Raw genomic sequence first — 23,780 nt, forward strand, 5'->3', positions numbered from 1 at the left:
TATTGCAACAACAACTTATACATCTGATCATGGCCATTTTCAATAAGGGATCACTCCCTAGTATATTAAAGGAAACCACAATCACGCCTCTTTTTAAAAAGGGGGCTAAAGACACACCTTCCTCTTATCGACCCATACACAAATCTAATCCCCTAAGCAAGATCATTGAGAACCTGCTTTACTCTCAACTCTGCTCCTTCATGAAAAATAAATTCAGCCACATTCATCATGGCTTCCTAATGGGCAGATCAACTGTGACTAACCTTCTCCCCATTGAACATGACATAAAACTTAGCCTTGACAATAACAATCAGGTAGACATTATATACCTTGATCTACAGAAAGCCTTTGATTCAGTACCACATAAGTTGCTTTGCCTCAAATTAAAGAACACAGGTCTGTTAAGTAATGCCTTATCACTTATGTCTAACTTTCTTGAAAACAGGAAAAGCAGAGTTAATTTTGAAGGAAGATACTCCTCCACTTTCCATATACAAAGGGGAGTCCCTCAGGGTTCTCCTCTGGGGCCACTACTCTTTGCTGTATATATTAATGACATACAGGATTGTATGCAACATGTTGACATCAAAGTGCTCTCCTATACAGACGACTTGAAAATATACAAAACCATCAAAACAACTCAAGACTGTGAATCACTGGAAATTGGACTAGACACCATCACCCGATGGATCACAAACAATGGTCTAACACTAAACTTAAACAAGTGCTGCACCATGTCTGTCACAGACTATCATAAAAAACACAAGATTATTTATCCCTATAAAGCTAATAATCATGAGCTATCGAGAATACATGAGGTCTCAGATTTGGGAGTATGGTTTTCTGAGAAGGGAAACTTCAACACACATGTAAATAAAACTACAGCTAAGGCCTCCAAATCCCTTGGACTGGTTAAAAGAATCTGCTTTGATTTCACTAATGTACAGCTCATAAAAACAGCTTGCATAATGATCATCAACCCAATTCTAGAATATGCCTCTCAAATCTGGAATCCTCACACCAAAATTCTTATAAAACAACTGGAACGTATTCAGAAATCCATAGTCAGATTCCTGGTGTACAAATCTAGGTTGGAATTGAACACAAAATCCTACAATGAATGGTGCATTCACTTTGGGATTGTACCACTCTACCAAAGGAGAGCTGCGGCAGACTGCAAATTCCTAATGCATCTAGTGGCTGGCAAGCTCGATGCCCCCGAGCTGCTCTACCTCATCAACTTCAGCTGTCCTCCAAGAGTCTTGAGAAGACAAAATATGCTGGCACAAGAGCCATTCAGAACTGATCAACTCAGATTCCACTACTTCAACAGAACTCTAAAACTGCTGAACGACTCCAACATTGATATACTATATGAAAACATTAATATCAAAAAAGAACTACAAAGGTTTTTCAATCAAACTAATAGAGAATAAAAATAAATTATTAATTTAATAATAACAACAATAATAATACTATAAAGATAGGTATACTTAGCCTTAACAAAAAAAAAAAAAAAAAGAAAAAAAAAGAAAAGGAAAAAAGTAAAAAAAAAAAAAATTCCTTTTTTTTTTTTTTTTTTTTGTTTACTTTTTCTTCAAGGAACTAAGTTAAGTAATAACAATTGTATAAAAAAGAAAAAAAAAAAAAAAAAATTTTTGGTATAACAATTAAGATTAATAACACAAAGCAATTAATTCAACTAATTAATGTGAACAATCAAGAAAAGAAAACAACATAATGCTTAGAAATACTAATTTCTCTGTTACCACAGCTTTGCTAAAATGCAAATGGTCTGTAACGCATGATATGCATTGTATATGTTGTAAATTGACTTTGTATATTTGAAATTGTATATTGATACCTGACATTGTGTATAGATTGTAAATAGAAGGATTCTATATTTCTACGGTCAAATTCCTCCTCTGTAAGGCTTCGGCTGTTTTGGAGTAATAAAAATAAAAAAAAAAAAAAAAAAAAAAGTCTGTGACAACCTCAAGGACCAATTTTGGTCAGGCAAGCCTTGATTTCCTTGTGCTGTAACTGCCGAGCCTGCATCATCCCCAGGTAATTGTAGGTCTCTCCCTCTGTCATTGCTTCAATCTCTTTACCAATTGGCAGCTGGTAGTTTCGGCTGACTAATAATCACCAATTTGCTGAATTTTTTAATTAATTCAGCAAATTGGTGCAATTTGCTGAATTCTTCGGTGATCCAGAGTAGTTGCTGGAGTCTCTTCTCAGTTGCCACGTAGAGCTTGATGTCATCCATATACATTAGGTTGGTGAGGGTATACAGGCTCTTCTTTCCTTCTTTGAGGTTATATCCGTACTTGCTGCTGTTGAACTTGGTAGATAGCAGATAAAGTGCTAGACATTTCCATGAAAGATTCCTTTCCTGATGGAGATTGGTCTGGTTTTGATGCTCTCCGCCTTAATGGTGGTTCTCCATTTTGCCATCATTGCTCCTAGGAAGTTTGTCATTATGGGATTGACTTTGTAGATGTTCAGCATCTCTATTAGCTATGAGGCATGGAAGCAAAGGCCTTGTGGTAATTGTTGTAGGCTGAGTACAGGTTGGGGTGCTTCTTGTAAGCTTTCTCTATAACTGTGGCATCTATGGTTAATTGCTCCTTTCATCCTTTGCTCATCCGCTTGCATCCTTTCTGCTGTTTGGCAGTTATGTTCATTCTCTCCAAGTGGTCTGATATCTTCTTGGTTATGCAGCTGGTCAGGATCTTGTACTTCATTGGGAGGCAGCTGATTGGCCTGTATTTAGCCGGGTTTCATGTATCTTTGTCTTTAAGCTTCAGATATGTGATTCCTTGAGTGAGAAACTTCGGGATTGTTTCTGGGTGCCTTATCATTTGGGTGAGCTGCAGTGCCAGGTGCTTGTGTGTGCAAGTGAGCTTCTTGTACCAGTAGTTGTGGACGTTATCTATTCCTGGTATTTGCCAGTTGTGGGAGTTCCTGATCAACTGTTTTACTTCTTCTTCCCGAATCTCCCACTTTCTCATCTCTTGTACATCTTTGGTTTTTTTCCGTTCTCGTTCTATCGGGGAGGAAGGACTCTTTTATTTTATTTCTTACTTTCCTGCTCCATGTGTTGCCCCAGAACTCCTCAATCGTCTTATACTCGGATGGTTTGTTCCCTTCTTATGTCTCCTCAGAGACTCCTGTAGAAGTCATTGATCCTCATCGAAGATTCGATTGTTTATTTTCCTCTGGGAGCTCTCCTTTTATCGGCATACTCTCTTGCTGAGCGCAAGGAGGTTCTGCTTCAATGTGTCCAAATACTCTGCTATTCTCTGATTTTTTGTCTCATATCTGCTGTGGACACTGTGTTTCTTGAGGTTGCTCTTCACTTTTCCAATTAATTTCTTACTCTTATTGCCCCATTGGTACTGGGTCAATTATCCTATCTTGACTGTTATTCTTCTATCTTCTGCTGAAGTCTTCTTTCCCAAACTGGCGGTTCCTTCTGTTTTTGGTTCTTCTGCCACTGGTCTCTCTTTTCTCTTCCATTAATCCTCGTAGCTGCTACCGCAGCTCAATACATGGCTGTGTGGATGGCCTCCAACGTTGCACCATTGCTGTCGAGGTACTGCGGTATTATGAGCCGATTCAGGTGGTCTGTGACTCTCCACAAGGTTCTATTTGGCCTCTGCTGCGGTATCACGAGTCTTTGTGGGGTCCATTCCTTCGAATTCTGTTAAGGCCTTCTTCCACTTGTCCTCTATTCTGCATATATCATGACCTCATCTCTTTCCACTTCAGCTGCTGTGGATTGTATTTCTTCTGGCTCTTCCTCCTCTGGTTCGGTGGTGGTATGTTCTTCCTCCTCCTCTGGCTTCATATTCTTCATCCTGCTTGATTTTTTTCCAAGATTGCAGGAGTTATCAGGTTCTTTATGACGATGGTCCTTCTCTGGTCCGCTATTTGCTGTTTGGTGAATTGAATATCTGGGAATCGTTCCAACGACTTGGTATGTAGTCTCGCTCTGTAAGTTGTCATATCGGTCTCCAGCTTCTTTTTTCGTAGTATGCTTGCATGATGTATGTATTCATTTTGTTGCTCCACTTCATGCGTTGCCATTTTCTCCCTTCCTGGGTGGGGCTGGATGGTGTTGCCCTATTATTGTTGTTGTTATTATTTCTGTATAGTTAGAAAAAAAATATATTGGGTGGGTTCAGGTGCAGATGAAGGAGGGGAGGAAATGATCAAATCAAATAATCAAAGCATGAAGTTTTTGTATGGGATTATTTTTTGCTCTTTTTTTTTATAGAAAAGTAGCAGCTGAATTCTTACTAGTCGGTGTATATTTTCTGCATATATTCAGCATATTTTCTGAAAATATTTGGCACCATTAACTTAGATCTTCCTTTTCCTGAGGCATTACAACTTGATTATGCCAAAAAAAAAACAAAAAAAAAAAAAAATGCTCTCACTAATAGTACTTCCCTTCCTCATAGTTCCTTTTCTGTTGTTTCACTGCTGGCATGTGATTGCAGTACTGGCATAACCATTGCTGTTAATCCCGCTATGCCCTATAATCAACTGACTAATCTTACTGACATTCATGGAATCATTTGCTAACAAGAAATTCTACCTATAATCAGAAATTATCAAGCTTCGAATAGTAATAAGTGCTTGGATATTGCACTTATGTATCCTACTTATGTAATTATTTTTGAAAATAGCCAAAAGAACTAGATTAGGAAAATAAGAATTTTAAAATCACAGTATACAAGAACACTGCTGTTCTATATCTCAGTACCAGTTTGGATCTAAAATATATTCAGATCTCACAACAGAATATCACAAAAGGAGAAAATTTAAATGTTACAATGATCCAAGCTGCATCCCCTCCCCATCATCAATAGGAACAAGGGAACAGTCCTTAGACTAGAATGGCTTTTCCTTTTCAAAAACAAAATACACAGGAAGTTGAACCATATTACCTCCAGAGGTAAACCAAACTATCACCAGAAGGGAGGGGGGGGACCTTACCAAATAAAAGGTTGCTTCTCCTTAACATCCAACCACTGTGAATGGAATAACCCAGCACCTCTCAGAGATACAGCTGAAAGATGAAGCATTTATGAGTTAAAAGAAATGTGGGATTCTAGGTTCCATCACGACAGCCCATTCCCAAAGAAAAGTTTGTTCTTTGAGAGAGAGAGAGAGAGAGAGAGAGAGAGAGATTCTTTTCTCAATCTTTAATCTGTAAAGTTCTTCTTTTAGATTGAAATTGATCTTAAAGTACTTAAAAATAGCTTATCTGTTACTGATGAACAAAAATTGGTAGTATTTGCCTCCAATAAATTTTTATAGAATTTCTTATGAATAAATGAATATCATTAATCTAGAAATTGTAGTTGATGGTTATTAAAGCTGGATGACTTGACTGGTTAAACATAATAAATGATAAAAGATATCATACATAACTTCTAGGAATTGTGTTTTTAGGGAAATCTGAATGTCTATGCAATACTTTTCATGACAATGAAAAATGTGTGTATTGTAGATATTTTTTGTACAGAATGCATCCACAAATAAAAAAAAAAAAAAAAAAAATTTTATTATTCAATAGACCTGCCAGTGCCAAGAGTCATATACAGATTACATGCAAACAACCTCCTGTGAGTATTTATTTCTATGCAGTTGTATGTGATTTGGGCTGCACTTTTTTAAAAACTTATGCCTTTGCACACACAAAGTTCTTGCACTTTTATATCTGCTTCATCTAGAGTTTTGTTTATCATTTATTAGAGTGGTGTTGGGTGTTTTGAACTATTATAATACTTCTAATGTATAATGTGTTTTGTGAAACTGTTTGAAAAGTGAGATTATTTTTGAAAAGAAAAGTGAGGGTAATTTTCTCCTTAATTCTATTTGGACTTATAAAATAAACACCAGGACATGTAGCTATATTCAATTTAAACTAGTTTTGTTACTAAAATAGGAATATTGAAAAGGTAGTTGTCATTCATTAAAATAAAAGATAGTTGAATAAAACTCTTCATACCCAGATTTCTTTCAAGTAATCTTGTTTTTTAAGAAGCAGAAATTACTCTAGAGAAATAATTTTAGTTTATATTAGTATTAGTATTAGCTACATGGTGCAAGGAAGCCTATGGCTTATGCTGCAAAAAAAAAAATAAAATAATTGTAATAAGAAGAAAATAATAAAAAAAATGTATAAAAGAAAAGGAAATAGACAATCTATGCATTTCCTTCCTCCCAAGGTAACTACCCAGCTGACCTCTGAACCTCCCCAAACTGTCAGCCTCTACCACCCATGTAGGTAACTTATTCCAGTAATTTATAACTCACTGGCTAAAATAAAACCTCCTGCAATCCAGTCTAAAATCTATCATCACCCCCTATAACTTGAATTTATGGTGGGGGAGATGTTTAGAATCATAACTGAAAATTTCGTCCCCATTTATTTTACTTATGCCTTTCAGAGCCTTAAACATTTCAGTCAAGTCTCCTCTAAGGTGCCTAGTTTCCAAGCTCAGCAACTCATATATTTGAAGTCTTTCCTCATATGGATGCCCTTTAGCTGATCTCACCAGGTGAGTTACCCATCTTTGGACTCTTTCAAGAAGCTCAACATCTTTCTTTAGGTGTGGTCTCCATACTTGAACACAGTATTCCAAGTGTGGTCTAACAGTAACCTTATACAGTAGATTTTCAAAATAACGGCGCCTTCTGAGGATCAAGGTGTCGTTATTTCAATTTTTCTGTTATATATAAAGTTTTGTATTTAATGCAGAAATGAGGCCAAATAAGAAATAGAAAGATTAAGAATGCAATTTTATTAACTTCACATAAAAAAACATAATCATGTTGGCGATCCAATGTTATTTTTATTCTGCTATTAATATACTTATGCTTACGGCACTTTATTTTCTTTATTGTATCAAGTTTAGTCTGCCTGTGTAGCACAGTTGTATCATCACCGTCCTCCCCACACTGGGTGGAAGAGGCCCGAGTTCGAATCCCGTTGATGATGCGAGAAATTTCTATAGGCTTTTTTCACTCCGTGGCTGAGTTAGTGGGGCTCAGGCATAGATAGCAAGGCCCCCCCCCCCCAGAAACGTGTTTTTCATCCAGTAAAACTGGCAAATCGAGCAGAGAACACATGCAATTTACAGACACAATACACATGGGTATATGAATTAACATTCCAGTTAACCCTAATGTAATAGTTTGGATTATATCAAATTTCTCACCAAGCTTTAATGTGTTCATCTTTTCTTCTCTGTATGAGGTTTATTAACTTTAGGAGGCATAATGAGGGATTTTTAATTTAAAATAAATGTAAAATAACAGTATAATCTGTGATATCAGTACAGAATTCACTTTGAAAATGGAGAACGTAAACAAATACAGTAATCACGTGACTTACCGATTTATTTTTCTGGCACTGCAAGACCTCTGCGCTGTATGCATTCATTCGATCTCAAAGTGCCATTGTTTGGGTTGCCGTTATTTCAACAGTCTGCTGTATAATGGGATTATGATATCCTTATCTCTACTAGCAAATGTTCAATAAATCATTGATAGAACACCATGGGTCTTCCATACAACCTGTCTAAAATGCTCAGAGAACTTCATGTCTGTCTGTATCATAACACCCAAGTCCCTTTCCTCCTCTACTGGCATTAGTTCAACTCCACTAAGTATATAAGTTATTTTGGAGTTACTGTTCCCCAGGTGTGATACCTTACACTTTGCTGAATTAAAGCATAGGTGCCATTTTTCTGACCATCCCTGAAGTCTATCTAGGTCACTCTGAAGAATCTCTGCTTAGTGGTGATCATTAACTACTCTACCAATCTTTACATAATCTGCAAATTTAGTCATCATGTCCTCTATTCCTTCTTTGATGTTATTTATGAAAATCAAAAACAACAGTGGTCCTAACACTGACCTTTGGGGAACCCCCACTTCTTACATCAACCCAGCCTGACAAATAACTATTTATCACAACCCTCTGCCTCCTGCCCTGAAGCCATCCTGCTATCCATCTAAGGATTTTCCCTGTGATTCCAACCTGTTCCAGCTTATAAAGTAACTGCTCACATGGGACTGAGTCAAATGCTTTGGTGAAATCCAAATAAACAATGTTGAAATTATTCCCTAAATCCAGCTTATGAGTGATCCTGTCAAAATAGCTAACCAGATGTGTTAAACATGATTTCCCTTTACAAAACCATGCTGAGAATTCCTTCAGAATTCCATTTCTATCTAAATGATCCTGAATTCCACCCTTGATCATTGCCTCCATAATTTTCCCTAGTACTGAAGTTAGACTAACCGGTCAGTAATTTCCCACTTCACTCTTAGAACTGCCCTTATGCATTGGAGATACATTGGCACTTTTCCAATCCAACAGAATCACTCCCAAGTTCAGTGATGCTCTCATAATTAGCCTCAATGGTTAAATGCACTCACCTTCCGCCTCCTATAAGATTATAGGGTATATGCCATCAACCCCAAGAGCCTTACTGGCCTGTAGGCTCAAGTTTTTCATTAAATAAAAGTGAAATTTCAATATCATTAATTACATATTTTTCAACCTCACTCCTATAATTTCTCTTTGACATAAAGAGTTTTTTCCTGTAAATATTGAGGCAAAGTAATTGTTGAGTTCATCTGCAACATCAGCTTGGGGTATCTAATACTATCCCTTGTCCATTACATAAGGGTCCAATCTGGTTTCTCCTTCTCTTCTTTGCATTTATATATGTAAAGAATTCCTTATCCCCACTCTTTGCCAGTGATTACTCATATAATCTGCCTTTGCCAGCCTAACCTTTTCTGTGCCACTATTACAGATCACGTTGTAGCTGTTATAGGCTTCAGTACTTTTTATTGCTCTGTAACTTTTCCATGCCATCTTTTTCTGCTAAAGTAATCTGGCAACTTCATTATTCATCCAACTTGGATTCCTCCCTGTGAAGTACTTTTCAATGGTATTTATGCATTCGAGGATTCTGTGATTAATGTTTTAAAGGTATACCATAATTCAATTGTATTTGCTCTCTGTGTGATATTTACCCAGTTAATAGAGGCCATGTAGCACCTTAAGGATCATATTTTCTGAAATTATAACCCATTACTTTGCTTTTAACTATTGCTACCTCTCCTTCATCATCCACCTTAGAACTTCATGGTCATTTCCTTCTACTGGTTCTTGTACTGTCAGCCCTATTATGTCATCTGGTTCATGGGTGATGATGAGGTCTAGAATATTATTTTCCCTAGTAGTTTCCATGATATTTTGGTGAAAATAAAAATCATTTAGTTGATTTAAAAATTTGTACCCCATGTGGAGTTTTCTTCCCATTTGCTCTAGTGAATTAGAGGCAAATTAAGATCACCCATAATAAGACATTTAAACTTACTTGCCATTCCATTTGCATGTAGAGGCTTTCATCATAATCTTCACAATCACCTGGCCTGTAGATTAGTCCCACTGTCATTATATGTTTGCTTCAATTACAGCAGTGCAATATTCTTAAATATTGCACTGCTGTGATTATATACAGTATTATATATAATGTGACAAATAGCCTTTTTCTTAAATTGCACTTTTTTGAATGCTAGTTCCCAAGGAATATGCCTTCTTTTTATTGATAGATACTGTTACATCATTTTTACATGTAAATTCTATCCTTTCCAATACAGTTAAATCCTGTTACAACATACTTCACAGAGATGCTCAAATCATTTCACCATTGTATTGAAATTTCAATCTAATCGAATATTCCCGAAAATTATTCAGAAGAATCATTATTTGTTCAAATAAATTATACTGTGCTTTGCTACACTTATATAATACAGTAGGTAGAAGTTGTAACAATAAATTCTGGTTTATTTTATTTAGATGTCAACTTTAAATTCAATAATTAATAAATTAAATGATGAAATACATGTATTGCAAAAAAAATAAATAAAAAAATATGCAAATATCATCAAATATTTTTTTTAAGAAATACCACACATTCAGAAATAATAGACAACTTATTCTTACGTTTCACATGTACTCATGAAAAAACAAGCCTGTTTTGTTACTGCTTTCAATTTGCTTTTCATGTTTTTTTTTTTTCCAGTTTGAGCATTTTTTAAAAATTTACTGTACAAAATATGGGGGGGGGGGGCAGATGTATTGAATTTCATAAGTACACATCATTCTTTACATATTTGCAATTTGGGCTGCATAATCCCAATCATAATTTTACAGAAATTTTACTTTCTTTGTGAACCAGTAAATTTAGGCATAGGTGGACTTTGAAAATAGTTTGTTTTACTGAACATTTTGTCAAAACCATTTTGTTTTGGCAAAATGTTCAGTTTTCATTATAGTGAAAGTTTTTTCATTTTGACTTTATGTTATGTAAAAATTTTTATTCATTTGTTAAAATGCTTGTACATTACATTTAAGTTATATTTATATATCTTTTATTAATATGTTAAAATGTTTTGATTTGGGCATCTGGATTCAGGCAAATCTTTTATAGACTGAGATACATTTATATTAACAGATATATATTGTCATAGTTCTGGGGCATAGGATGGTAAGGTGAGTTTCAAGCTGGACTTTCAAATAGCCTAAATGCAGATCAATGGGCTGGTTGGTGCCAAATTGGACAGGAGGGGACTACTTCTATTGATAAAGAACTCTGCTAATTGTACTTTGATTGTGGGAAGAACAATAAACTATCTAAGCTATCATCATAAATAAGGTTTAATAATTAAGGGAAAAAAAAATCACCCCATTTCATCATTCAAGCTTATGGATGACTTCTGTTTCACTCTGAGAGAACCAAACAAACTAAAACTGTGCAATAAAAAAAGAACTGTTATGGTATGTGAATTATAGTGAAATTATATAGCCAGTGCACAATTTCAACAAACAGTTTTATTTTAGTACAAATATTAGAGAAAATTGTATGCAATAATCCAATTTTAAATTTAAAAGACATAAAATAAACATGGCACACTACCAGTAGCATTAGGAAGACAGGCAATAAATTCAAATGTAGCACAAATAAATTTCATTTCAAAAACAGCAAAACTTTCAAAAACAGCCAAACTAATAAATTTTATGGTCTTCATGAAACTGGTGATTCAAAATGACGTACTGCAATGCCACAGATAAAAATGGCTCCAAATTCAGAAATTTTAAGGTGAATGAACACAATTGAGGCACCTACGACAAAAAGTTTAATAACAAGAAAATGCAATAACACATTTGATATGGAAACTAACAGAATTTACTGAAAATAAAATGAAGAATAATTGCTGAACGTAGCTTACAAAATTTTAGTTAAAATTTAGACAAAGTTGCAAAAATAAGTGAGTAAATAATTATGTACTTAAAATTTTAACCATGTGGATGATCATTTGAGACCTGAAAGGCCCCGCTCTAAAATAACTGTTGTGAATTAAATTTTGGTTCAGGGTTAATAGGTGAAATTTTTAGTACCTTCCTGATTATAGACAGTTTGCTTTGGCAGTTTTGTAAGTCAACAGTTATTGCTTACTTGAAAATTTTGACATGTAAAGCATTTGGTGGATCAGCACAACTGCTAATGTAATTGTTTTTGCATCCACTTTGTGTTACTATTGATTGTGCTGCAACGTAACTAAATATATTTCTTAATTTAGTTGTTGGCATCTGCTGTAAAAAATTGTAGAAATGTTTAATCATTTTACAAAATTTTTCTTTCTCAGTGTCAAATAATATTAATTATATATTGTTTAGTCCTTTATTTGACAAAACATATCAATTATGTGCACGTGTATAAGTTTTCATTTTTGCAGGCTTATTGGCTTTCTATTAAGCTTTCTATTGACTAATAGTTTAATATTTATGTTATGACTAACTATTTTTTTTTTTTTTTTTGTTTTTTTGTTTTTTTTTACATTTATAGTAGAATTAATAAAAGTTTATTTCATTGAAAATGACAGTTTTTTTTAATGAAAACTTTTAAATTAAATTTTTCATTAAAAAAATCACAATAAGTATTGCAATCCATTAGTAAAAGATCAAGCATGTTTGATTTTTTACTAATATATTTCAAGCAGAATTTAAAAAAAAGAAAAAATTTTGGGCACTTAAATTAAATCAGTCAACTAAATCTGTTAAATGCCACTGACTGTTACAGGCTTGGATGTGACCACCTCTGGGTGTTAAGGGGGATGAAATTAGCTGTGTTGTTTGGTCAATCGTTTTTGACCTGTGAAAAGACTGGAAAATTTATATACAGTTTATAATGTGATCAGTGTTTTTGCATTGGAAGTATACACTTTATACAAACCTCGCACATTTAACTGGTCACAGAGAATACCATTCTTTGTGACCAGTTAAGTGAATAGAACAGCTATGAATTGTAATTTACAATAGTTCTCTTTGGCACATGTGACTTCTGGTATGTGCTCTGTGATGTTATTTAAACAGTTGATACTCTTGTTTCACAGAATATATTTTGAAGATTTATTCAACCTTGTGCTGTGCTGTGGTAGTAACTTCTGGAGCTCTCATTATTTTCAATCAGCCATCCTTCATTGATATAGTTCAATATTTCAGAATTATATCCAGTCCACACCTGTTTAGGCTGCACTAATCTTAATAAATAAATATTTTTTTGTTGGAATATAGGAATTACTTAAAATATAGGAATTGCTCTTTAATTCTTCAGGTCTTCAGTGCCTGCTTGTTCACCAATGAAACACCATTCAGATTCAAAACCCAGTATGGGTAATGGCATTTAAATAAAAAAAAGCATTTTACTACTCAATTGGAGCAGTGCCTTTTATTTAAATTAGTGCAATGCCAAAGCAATTTGTGTTGAAGTATCTCCACAATATGATATTTTCTTTCTGCACAATAACTTTGTATAGGACTTAGATAAGAAACGGTGCCTTTGATGGCAAGAAATGTGCCAGAGGTTTACAGTAATAGACAAGGATTCATGGGGAAGGATTAAGTGATGCAGGACATAGGCCACACAGGATATATAGAAGATGGAACATGCCAAAAAGAATCTAACAGAAAATAACAAATAGGAACAGACATTTATTTACAAATGTTACAATATTAGTATTAATAGTAACAAAATTATGCAAGGAAGCAACTTTATACTGCATCAGAAATTAAAAAAAAAAAAACCCTGCTCACTTCATTTGCCCATCCCTCCTAATAATTTGGCCAATCCTTTATAAATTTTTTCAGATAATCTACTTCTACAACATCAGATGGAAGTTTCTTTCATTTACTTTCTGGCTGAAAGCAAATATTCAAACACCTATCCAACAACCATTCATTTTTAATTTAAATTTGTACATCTGAGAAATAGTAAGGATGTCCTCAGCACTTAGTTTCTTCAATCCATTTAATTTTAAAATCCTTAGACTTCAATCAAGCCACATCTCAGGTGTATTGTTTCCAGATGCTGCAGTTTATACAACTAAAGTCTTTCTTGGTAGGAGTACCCTGTTGTGGCCCCTGACTAATCTTGTTGCTTTTCTCTGTACCTGTTCTAACAGATCTACAGCCTTCATAAAATGAGGCTTCCAAACCTGTATGCAGTATTCAAGATGTGTAATAACTGTTGCCTGATACAGCAGAATAATCACCATATTGTCCCTTTCAAATTCCTCTATATCATTGACATAAGCTATACTAGCAGTTCATATTCACTGCCCAGAGAACACAATTATGCCTATATAGGACATTTTTTTTTAAATTGGAGCAGTTATGAATTCATTGAATAACATGCTTACATCTTCTGAGGTAGCTGGTCCCCCAAAGAATATGCAGCAGTTGTAAAATTTTGGGAGAAAATTGAAGAGAAGAGTTCCTGTTTCTGTTATGTTGAGCTTCATTTTACTAACTTTGGTTTCAAGTCAAGAGTTAGAGCATCATTTTCAAATGTAAGCAGTTACAAAATGTAGGACACTGCCACCAATATAAAAATGTTCCTCGGTATAAGGAGATACTAATCAGAAAAGTTCAGGAGCTTCTTGATGATGTCTAGCTATGTTGATAGCAACATTGATTCTTTAAGTCACCATATACAGGGTCAACAAAAAAGGTGTCCGTGATTTCCTTTTAATTATCTGTGGAAATATTTGATCAATTGCTGTGATCGTAGCACCAAACAGTGTTGTAACTCACTAAGTTTTATTTGTCACCTCAACAATGACTTTGGGTGTGCCTTGAGTGTGCACAGCCAAGGCCATTGTTGGAACCTTTTCATCATGGACACCTTTTTTGATGACCCTTTATGTGAGGGATGATCATTTATTTTGCAGACTGGTGCAAGATTGTATGTGTACTGTGTAAACTTTCCATAACTGCTGCTACAGGTGCTCTCCCTGATTGCTACTGAGCAGCTCTGTGTGTACGTGCCAGTACTTGTTGAGCTAGAGTGATCATTTAATTCGCTGACTGGTCCAAGATTGTATGTTAACTTTACGAACTTTCCATAACTGTCTCTACAGGAGCTCTCCCTGATCGCTACTGAGCAGACTCTTTGTGCATGCCAGTACTTGTTGAGCTAGTGTTGCATGAAGAGATTTTTTTTTTTTTTTAGCTGTGTGTCACTGATGATTGTTCTGGAGAAAGTATCATGTCAGACATACACACTTATCAGCGATATGTGAGTCATTATTGTGTCATACAGGGCTTAAATGCATCGTAAACAGTAAAAGATATGAATGAAGCATATGGTAATGAGTGTCTTGGTATGACAGCCATATTCTGGTGTATATATATATGTATATTCATGTTGATGGTGGCCCCTAGGCTTCAGTCCGTCTCCACCTGCATCTCTGTAATTGATGTAAAACTTCTACAGGGGACCTTAGGCCTTAGAAGTGTGAAATGCAAGAATGTTAGTAAAGTGTAATATGTTGTTATTGTTAGTCTCTTCACCACCAGGGAGCAATCACCATATGGGCAAATGCTCCCTTGCTCCCAGCCCTCTCATGAGGAGCTGGGCCTGAATCTGTTATTCTGTCTGTGTGACTAGCGCACTATACTGCACCCATCAGAAGTGCAAGCCTGGTGGGTGCCAGCCTTCCCACTCCCAGGTGGCCCAACCTGGAAGCCAGCAAACCCCCCCCCAACCTGAGTGCTAGCATATTCTGGTGTGACCGAACTTTCCAGTGTGAAGTGGTTTTTTCCATCAAGACAATGCCAAACCCCATACGGCTAATGTTGTGCAGACAGTGATCTCTGCCATAGGTGCTAAGGTTCTGCCACATCCCTCGTATTCACCAGAATTAGCCCATGTGATTTCTTCCTGTTTCCACATTTGAAGAAAGTTCTGAAAGGCAAGTGTTTTGCATCCAACACAACAATGCTTGCTCAGCCACAATAGAAGTGTTTCGTAGTCATCTGAAAAATGGCTTGCAAGAAGCATATAATTCGTGGGAAGAAATCCACAGTAGATTCAGATTATGACAATTAAAATAAGATCTTGCACCATTCAGCTGATTAAATGATCATCCCTCATATTGTCTGTAAATTGCATTTGTTCTCTGAAATTGCTGGATGAAAAACCGAAGTTTCTGGAAGAGGAAAAAGCTTGCTACCCTTGCCTGAGACCAACTAACTCAGCCATTGTGGTAGCAGGCTCAGAATTAGCTTCAAAGGTTGTAAGAATTTTGTTTGATAGAGAGTAAATTAGTAACCATTAAGCTATTTTTTTATTCTATAGTGAATTTGAAATGGTGAGCTATGAGGTTTACTATGAAAGCCTGATGGCAGCAGTTCTTCAAGAGTCTTCCACAAACAGTAGCTGTTGCAATGGGTCAGTAATAGTAAGCAGAAGTTTAATTTGCAGTTTTAGAGAGTGAGAACATAATATAAATATTTCATTTGTGAGGAAAATAATTTTACCCACTGATGGCATTAAATATATTTAGCAATGGTTCTGCAAGATGTAGGCTCCATAATTTAAGGAGGAATTGTATTAGCTTCAGTAGTGAAAGAAACAGACGCTGCAAATAACTGCTGGCTATGACCACTGCAGTGTTAACCACTTGCATATTAGTCAAGGCTGTAACAGTCCAGTATGAGCATTAGCTCAGTTAAGAGGAAAGTAAAGACTGTTCATTTATATGCAAGTCGTTTTTATTAAATACAAAGATTTATATATAGATTTTTTAACTTAAGTGAAAGTGCTCCTGAGCACTTGATCAATTTTGCTCGTGATCAGTTAGGATTGATCGCGAGCAAAATTTATATTTTAAAGCACACAATGGTGTTTGCAAGCACCAGTTTAAGAACCCCCGATATAGAAGTTATTAAATCTCCTTTCAAGAACTTAAGGCATTGGAGTATTACTTTTTAAACTGGATTTTTTTTAAGAGTGGATTTCAAAAGGTTCAGTCATAATCGAATAGTTAAAATACTCAACTCTGAAGAATGTTTATAAAAAAAAAAAACCTTGGATGGCTTGGTCAGTTATTTAATGGCAGAGTCAGCTACCTTGAATTATGGTCATATACTGGGCAACAAATTCCCTCCATCCGGAAACTAGAATCAAATCAGAACTTGTATCATTAATTAACAAGCTGTGGAGGCTTGAAAATAATTTTCACTTATTTTTATAGACATCTTTATGTACTGCAGATCAATCCTGAACTCTTCCTTCAAGATTAGATTAGTGAATGGAACAAAGGGTTGCTGTTACCAAGATAGGCTTAAGTTCTGCAAATTGCATCATCTGGAGACTAGGCACCTGCAAGGTGATCTGATTGAGGTGTATAAGGCCTTGAATGGTTTGAGCAAGCTCAATGCTGATGAAATTCTACCTCTTGCTCAGATTCCACACCTGAGGGGCATTAATTCAAATTGAGGAATGGATGTGCGGAAGTTTACCTTTGGCTAGCGGGTGGTTGATTGCTGGAACAAACTTCCATCTGTCATTGTGGAAGTTGACAGCTTGAATAAATTCATTCAAGGGTGAACTAGACAAACTTTTGGAGTGAATGGATGGGTGAAACGAAAAGGGTTTTTTTTTTTGTCTGATGCTATATAAGCTTGCTTTCTTGCATTATATGCCTCTACTAATACATAAATAATAAATAAAAAAATTATAAAACTTAAATAATTACGAATTAAGACCATGAGTGACATTTAAGGCAAATGTATTTAGAACATTAATCCGAAATATTAAACATCAATGTTTTTATTATACACACACTAAAGAAATATGTTCATCTGAACACATTGAACTGTCTTGTCAGTATCATGAGATTAACTATTCAAGCCGAGATTCTTGCAAAAATTGTTTTCATCTTGAAATCTGATCATCTCTAAGGCACATAATTATAAAGCTCTTTAGGTTACATATTCAATGCCTTCTCTTATATGGGTGTCCCTTTGCAAATTTCACCATCTATATTGCCTGTCTTTGGACCTGTTCAAGATCAGTAGCTCTTTTAAGTGTGACCTCTGTTTTTTTTTGGGGGGGGGGGGAGCATATTCCAAGTGCAGTCTTGCAATTACTTACACAGCGGAATTATTATTTTATTTCTATAAGTAGTTCTATAAATTTGATAAGACACCATGGGTTCTTCTTCTTCCCACAATGCCTTTTTAATGTCTCCCACATGATAGGAGGAATCGGTGATTGATATGAAGTATCAGTTTTATTCCCAAGTATAGAACCTCTCGTTTTGCAACACTGAAATATAATTGACCACCCCTAAATCATTCAATACTCTGTGATTAACAACCCTCCTGAACTTCATATCTTCTGAAATTGTTGATGTCATGTACCATATTTAAGATGCATGTTGCTTTTCTCATTATTCTCCATGCACTGTATCCCTTCATCACTGTAATTTAAGAAATTCAGAAAAGATGAGTGATCTCATCACTGATCCATGAGGGACGCCACTTCTAAATCTAGTTTATTAAGAATAGTAACCACAAAGAGTTGTTTAACCATTAAAAAACTCTTTAACTCTTATCCTGCAATTACTTGTAGTCCATTTAAGGACGGTTCCCATCATCCTACTGTGTTCCAGCTTACATAGTAATCTCTCATTCAGTTCCAATTTAGATGCTTTTTTGAGGTCCGATGTCACTGTTATTTCTTGCATCCAACTCCTGTTACACTGTACTACTTTGACACTGTATCAGTCTAGTTAATATTTTTCTTTTACAAAACTGTTCTATGTTCCTTGAATACCATTTCTGTGTACACTGAGCGGCCACTTAATTAGGCAAACACACCTACTCTTTACATGTACCATATTTAAGATGCATGTTGTTCTTTTCTCATTATTCTCCATGCACTGTATCCCTTCATCACTGTCATTTAAGAAATTCAGAAAAAATTACAAACTCGCTTAGTAACAGCATTGTGTGTTTGTAGTTTGCAGTATAAAATAGGTAAGCTGTAGGGCTGCCACTAGTGGGTTAGGCATCACTTATGGGTGGTAGTTCAGGAGGGTTGCAATTTTTTTGACATTGTTGCTGATTGGTTAACTTATATCAATATTCATCATTTAGGGTGGTAAATTTTATTTTGCCTACTAGAGGCACATAGGGTTGCAGTGCTACTAGTAGGCAGATACATATGGATATTATATGTATTGGTATTATGGTGACCTAGCATGAACTCATAACCATAAATGTATTATATCTGTAGAAGTGTGTTCATGGACTGATTTTGCATGTTGTGTAGGCTGAAAAACCCAGAATAACTCACTGCACCCTCTGCCTGAGATCAGCTAACTACAGTCTCAAATCAAAGAGTACTGCAGAAATTTCTTTCTGTTGTCAATGGGAATTGAATCCAGGCCTCTTGAAATTAGTGGTAGATAGTGACTGTTTCATGGCAACTAGGCTGCCCTGAAGAACTCCAGGAATGTTGTATGTGTGAAATTCAGTGTGAGAACAGGCAGGAAAAATATTTAAGCGGCTGAATGTGGCACAGTATGGTTGCAGTTTCTGAGCTCCACATATCAGTGCCAGCTGCACTGGTCCAAGTATCTTGGAAACTGCAAACCTGCTAAAGTTTTCACATATGAATGTGATTTAGGTGTGTCGAGATTGGTTCAGTAACCAAATAGCATTCGGTTGATGGCATTTCCCTTGTTGAAAACAGCTCATTGATGCAAGAGACCAGTGGAGGTAGACAAACCTGAAGAGTAATAGAAAGGATACAGCCAGTCAAATAATAGCCCACTATAATAGTCCTACTAAAGAGGCATTTCAGAATGCACACCTCATATACCTTCTCATGGATGGTGAATTGCAGCTAATAACCAAACCAGGTTACAGTCCTGTCAGCAAAGAAACAAGGATTATAGTTAGTATTAGTAGTGACAAATGATCCAAAAAAAAAATTAAGCTTAAAAAAATATATATATAGTTCGCATTTCAACTACCCATCCCCTCCAACAGTTTGGAGGGGATAGGTAGTTGAAATGGAAACTATAATGCAAGAAAGGAAGCTTATACATCAGCCAAAAAAAAAAAAAAAAAAAAACTTCATTTGCTCCAAAAGTTTATCCACATCTTCCTTGAATTTATTTCAGCTATCAACTTCCACAAACAGATGGAAGTTTGTTCCAGCAATCAACAACCCGCTGGCTAAAGGCAAATTTCTGCACATCTATACGACAACTGTCCTCAATTTCAGTTTATGCCCGCTCCAGTTTGTAATCTGAGCAAGGGGAAGAATCCCATTAGCATTGAGGCTGTTCAGTCCATTCAAGGCCTTATACACCTCAATCAGATCACCTTGCAGGTGCCTAGTCTCCAGATGCTGCAATTTGCAGAACTTTAGCCTTTCTTTGTAAGAGCACCCCCTTTGTTCCCCTCACCAGTCTTGTTGCCCTTCTCTGTATTCGTTCTAGCAATCCTTGAGTACATTGACCATTGCTTTATTGGGGATAATTACCTCCTTATCCCTGCTAGCAAAATTCATGCATATCATTGCCAAGACCCCATGACCTGCTCTGGCAGCCTGTCTGCACTGCTCAGAAAACTTCATATGTGACTGCACAATTACCCCCAGGTCTCTTTCATTCTCCACTACCCTGATTGTAACACCATACAGTTGGTATATTTCTTTGGGGTTACTGCTACCCATATACAGTACTTTTCATTTGTCAATGTTAAACTTCAGTTGTCACTTCTCAGCCCATCTTCCTAACTTTTCTAGATCCTGCTGCAGTAACATAGTGTCTTTACTGTCATTATAAACTCCAACAACCTTTGTATCATCTGCAAACTTGGACATTAAGCCTGGTATACCTTCATCGATATCATTGATAAATACAAAAAAACAATAATGGGCCCAACACCGAACCCTGGGGAACTCCACTAATTAACATAAGTCCACCAACAGCAGAGTCTATTGATTACAACTGTCTTCTCCATCATCCTTTTATCCATTGTAGCAACTTGCCCTTAATGCCATTACTGCTCCAATTTGTACAGTAGTCGTCCATGTGCAACAGTATCAAAAGCTTTCCTGAAATCCAAGTATATGATATCAAAATTATATTTTGTGTCCAGTTCCTTTGTGACCACATCATAGTATCCAATCAAATTGGTCAGACAAGCCTGCCCCTTGACAAACCCATGCTGTGTCTGAATTATTACTGCAGTCTTGTGTAGAAAATCCTGCAGTGCTTCCTTAACCAGTGACTCCATTATTTTACCCAGAACAGAAGTTAAATTAACAGATCTGTAATTACTTGTCACCCTTTGATTGCCCCTTTTTGAATTGGAGATGCATTTGCACATCTCCAGTCCATGGGCACCTCCCCTGAGTCCAATGATGCTCTCATAATTATGCCTAAAGGTTTGCTTACTTTAATATAACTGGATAGATCCCGTCTACCCGAGGTGCCTTTCTTATGTTTATCTTCAACAATTTCTCCTCCACTTTACTCTCAGTTATTAAAAAATTTTTTTAGCTTCCTGTTAGAGTTAGAGATTCTGTTTTCCACGTCCCTTCAGAATTTCTCATGTGTGAATGTAGATGTAAAATACTCATTCAGTTTGGTAGCTATCTGAGCAGGATCATCTATAAGCAAACCATTGATTTCAAGCAGACCAATCTGACTCAACCCCTTCCTTTTAGAGTTTATATAAGCAAAGAAGTCTTTGCTGTTTTTCTTTGCATCCTTTGCCAAAGATTTCTTGTAATCTGCCTTTGCTGCTTGCCTAACCTCCTTTGTGACTTGATTGCAAACTAGCTTATATCTACCATAGACTAATGTGTTTCCTGATAATTTATATGCATCCCATGCATTTTTCTTCTCTGCCACAAGTCTCATTAGTTCATCTGACATCCATCAGGGTCTAAACCTTGAATAGTATTTCTTAGTTGGTATGAAAACCATTGTAGCTTCCAAGATTAATTCCTTGAGTGCATCCCATTTAGGATTTGCTCTTGGTAACATCATCAGCTGGTCCTACTGTATTGAATTTAAAAAAATCTCTGAGACCACTATAGTCACCTTTACGAAAGCAAAAACCCTTCACTTTACCCCTGATGGTAGTTACCACTTTGAGTGAATCCCACATCAGTACACTGTGAGCACTGATGCCTAACTGTTCCTTTATCTGTAAATTCTTAATGAATGAATAATCACTGCTGATGAATCAGATCAGCAGTGATTATTCATTTCTACATGTAGAAAACAATCATGCAATAAATCCACAAAAGTCTTGCTAGTTTCCAAGTGACCAACCCACAAGTTCCAGTTAATATCTGGAAATTAAAATCCCCCATTATATGACATTCTGATTTACTGGCCCACTGTATTTCTCTGTATAGTTGTTCATTGTACTCATCAGAGTCATTAGGCCTATAACAAACTCCTGGTCTCATTTTTGCTTTCCCAGTGCTTATGTCACACCAAACTGAGTCAACGTTGCACTGTCTACCAATGTCAACTGGATGCACTTCCTTAGATTTTGTGTTTCTTAACTAACAGCGTAACCCCTCTTCCCTTCTTGTCCTGTCTGTTCTTTCTGTACACATTGTGCTCCCCAAATTCCAATTCTGCATTCCTTATATCTGTGTGACGCTTTGTCTCTGAAATCCTAACAATATCTGCCTTTGATGTCTTGAGCAGCACTTCACATTCATCAAATTTATTTACTACACTCCTAGCATTGGTGTACATGCACCTGTTCTTACTCTTAGTTACCCTAACAGCCCATGTATTTACTTGTTTCACGATGACTCCCAGCAGTTCCTGAATTCCCCAGAAACTTGCTTTACAGGCTGCTGCTCATTCCAATAGAAGCAATGCAAGAATTACTTTCACCTCTGCCTGCGGCTACTGTTAAGCTATTAGTCTGTAAATCCCCCCCCCCCCCAAGCTAGCAGTTTTTCGACCCACCTAACATTGCTCTATGGCATCAGCAAATGTTCTTGCACCCTTTCTATTGAAGTGTATCCAATCCCTTTAAAAAGGCGCCTCCGTAGCCAGGTGGGAAGGAGCAGCAGTGCGTAGCACACGCTTCTTGATTAGACCGGGGTTCGAGCCCGTCACCACCAAATACGGAGGATGCGGAAAGGTCAGGGAATGACCACCGCATATTCCGGAGCAATATGGCCTTAGTTGCTAATGCTCCTAAAAACCATAAAAACAAACAACAACAACATCCCTTTAAAAATAATCCCTCCTGTTAATAAGCACAGGCCACACTGAGAAAAATTCTACCCCATGAGCCTTCACAATCTCTCCAGGATCGAATTGATTTGACAAGGCTCTCATCATATACTCCCTCCTATCGTGTCTGGGCAGAATTGCAGACATTTAAAATTTAACCCTAATTCGTGACTTTTTTTCAACATTGACCTGTACTTGTTAATTAAATCTGCATATCTTCTTCACTTAATGTCATTAGTGTCAACGTGTACAACAACATCATCTTTTGTGCCCATAAAAGATATCTTCTCTACAACGACATCACCTTTTGCCCCTGGAAGACATACCTTGGTCCTATTTCACCTATCCTTTTTGGACAGTATATTTCCCATTTCCCTGACAATCGAGTCACCAACAATAACTAACTCCTGTGTGACCAGCGCATTCTGCCCTGAAGTTTGTCCTTTTTTCCAAGAAAGAATTAGAATTTCTTCCATTTCACCTGTCTCATTAGATCATCTGACATTCATTTAGGTCTAAGTCTTGAACAGTCTTCTAGCTTCTGATTAATTCCCTGAATGTTTCCTATTTACAGTTTTGCTGTCAGTAAAATCATTAGTTGTTCTCACTGTATAGAATTTCAAAACTATTTGAAACCAATGTCCAACTCCTTTACATAAGCCAAAACCCTTCCCTTTAAGCAGACTTAGGAAACACAAACAGTGGAGAGTGGAGGATTGAAAAAACATTGTCTGCTCTGATGAATCTTGATTTCTTCTACTTTGTGCTGATGAGAGAACCAGAATATGGCTAAAACAGCATGAGTCCATAGATTCATTGTGCTGGATATCAACAGTGCAGCCTGACAGTCGTGGTTTAATACTTTGGGGAGTCTTTTTGTTGCAAATTGGGCTCCTTGAATACTGCTCGGGCAATGTTTTGATACCACAAATATCTGGAAGTTGTTTCCTACCAGGTGCATTCCTTCATGACTACAGTGTATCCATCTGTGAATGGGTTCTTCCAGCAGGATAATATACCATGTCACAAAACCAGAATTGTACAGAAATACTTCTAGGAACATGAGTGAATTCAGCTTACTGCAGTGGCCTCTTCAGGCACCA

The 23,780-nt window shown here is 36.3% G+C and overlaps 1 protein-coding gene across 1 annotated transcript in view; it reads left to right on the plus strand.

Annotated features, from left to right (window-relative positions):
• The window catches only part of Kap3 (kinesin associated protein 3), a 383,344-nt gene that overhangs the window by 334,368 nt on the left and 25,196 nt on the right, over nucleotides 1-23,780 (plus strand). The window contains exon 19 of the mRNA XM_090368616.1: nucleotides 5,591-5,639. Coding sequence (XP_090224742.1) covers nucleotides 5,591-5,639 — 49 coding nt within the window. The remainder of the gene's footprint in view (nucleotides 1-5,590; nucleotides 5,640-23,780) is intronic.

The sequence above is a fragment of the Mastigoproctus giganteus genome, chromosome 2, assembly GCF_048544385.1.
Source record: "Mastigoproctus giganteus isolate SK-2022 chromosome 2, ASM4854438v1, whole genome shotgun sequence".
Taxonomy (NCBI): domain Eukaryota; kingdom Metazoa; phylum Arthropoda; class Arachnida; order Uropygi; family Thelyphonidae; genus Mastigoproctus; species Mastigoproctus giganteus.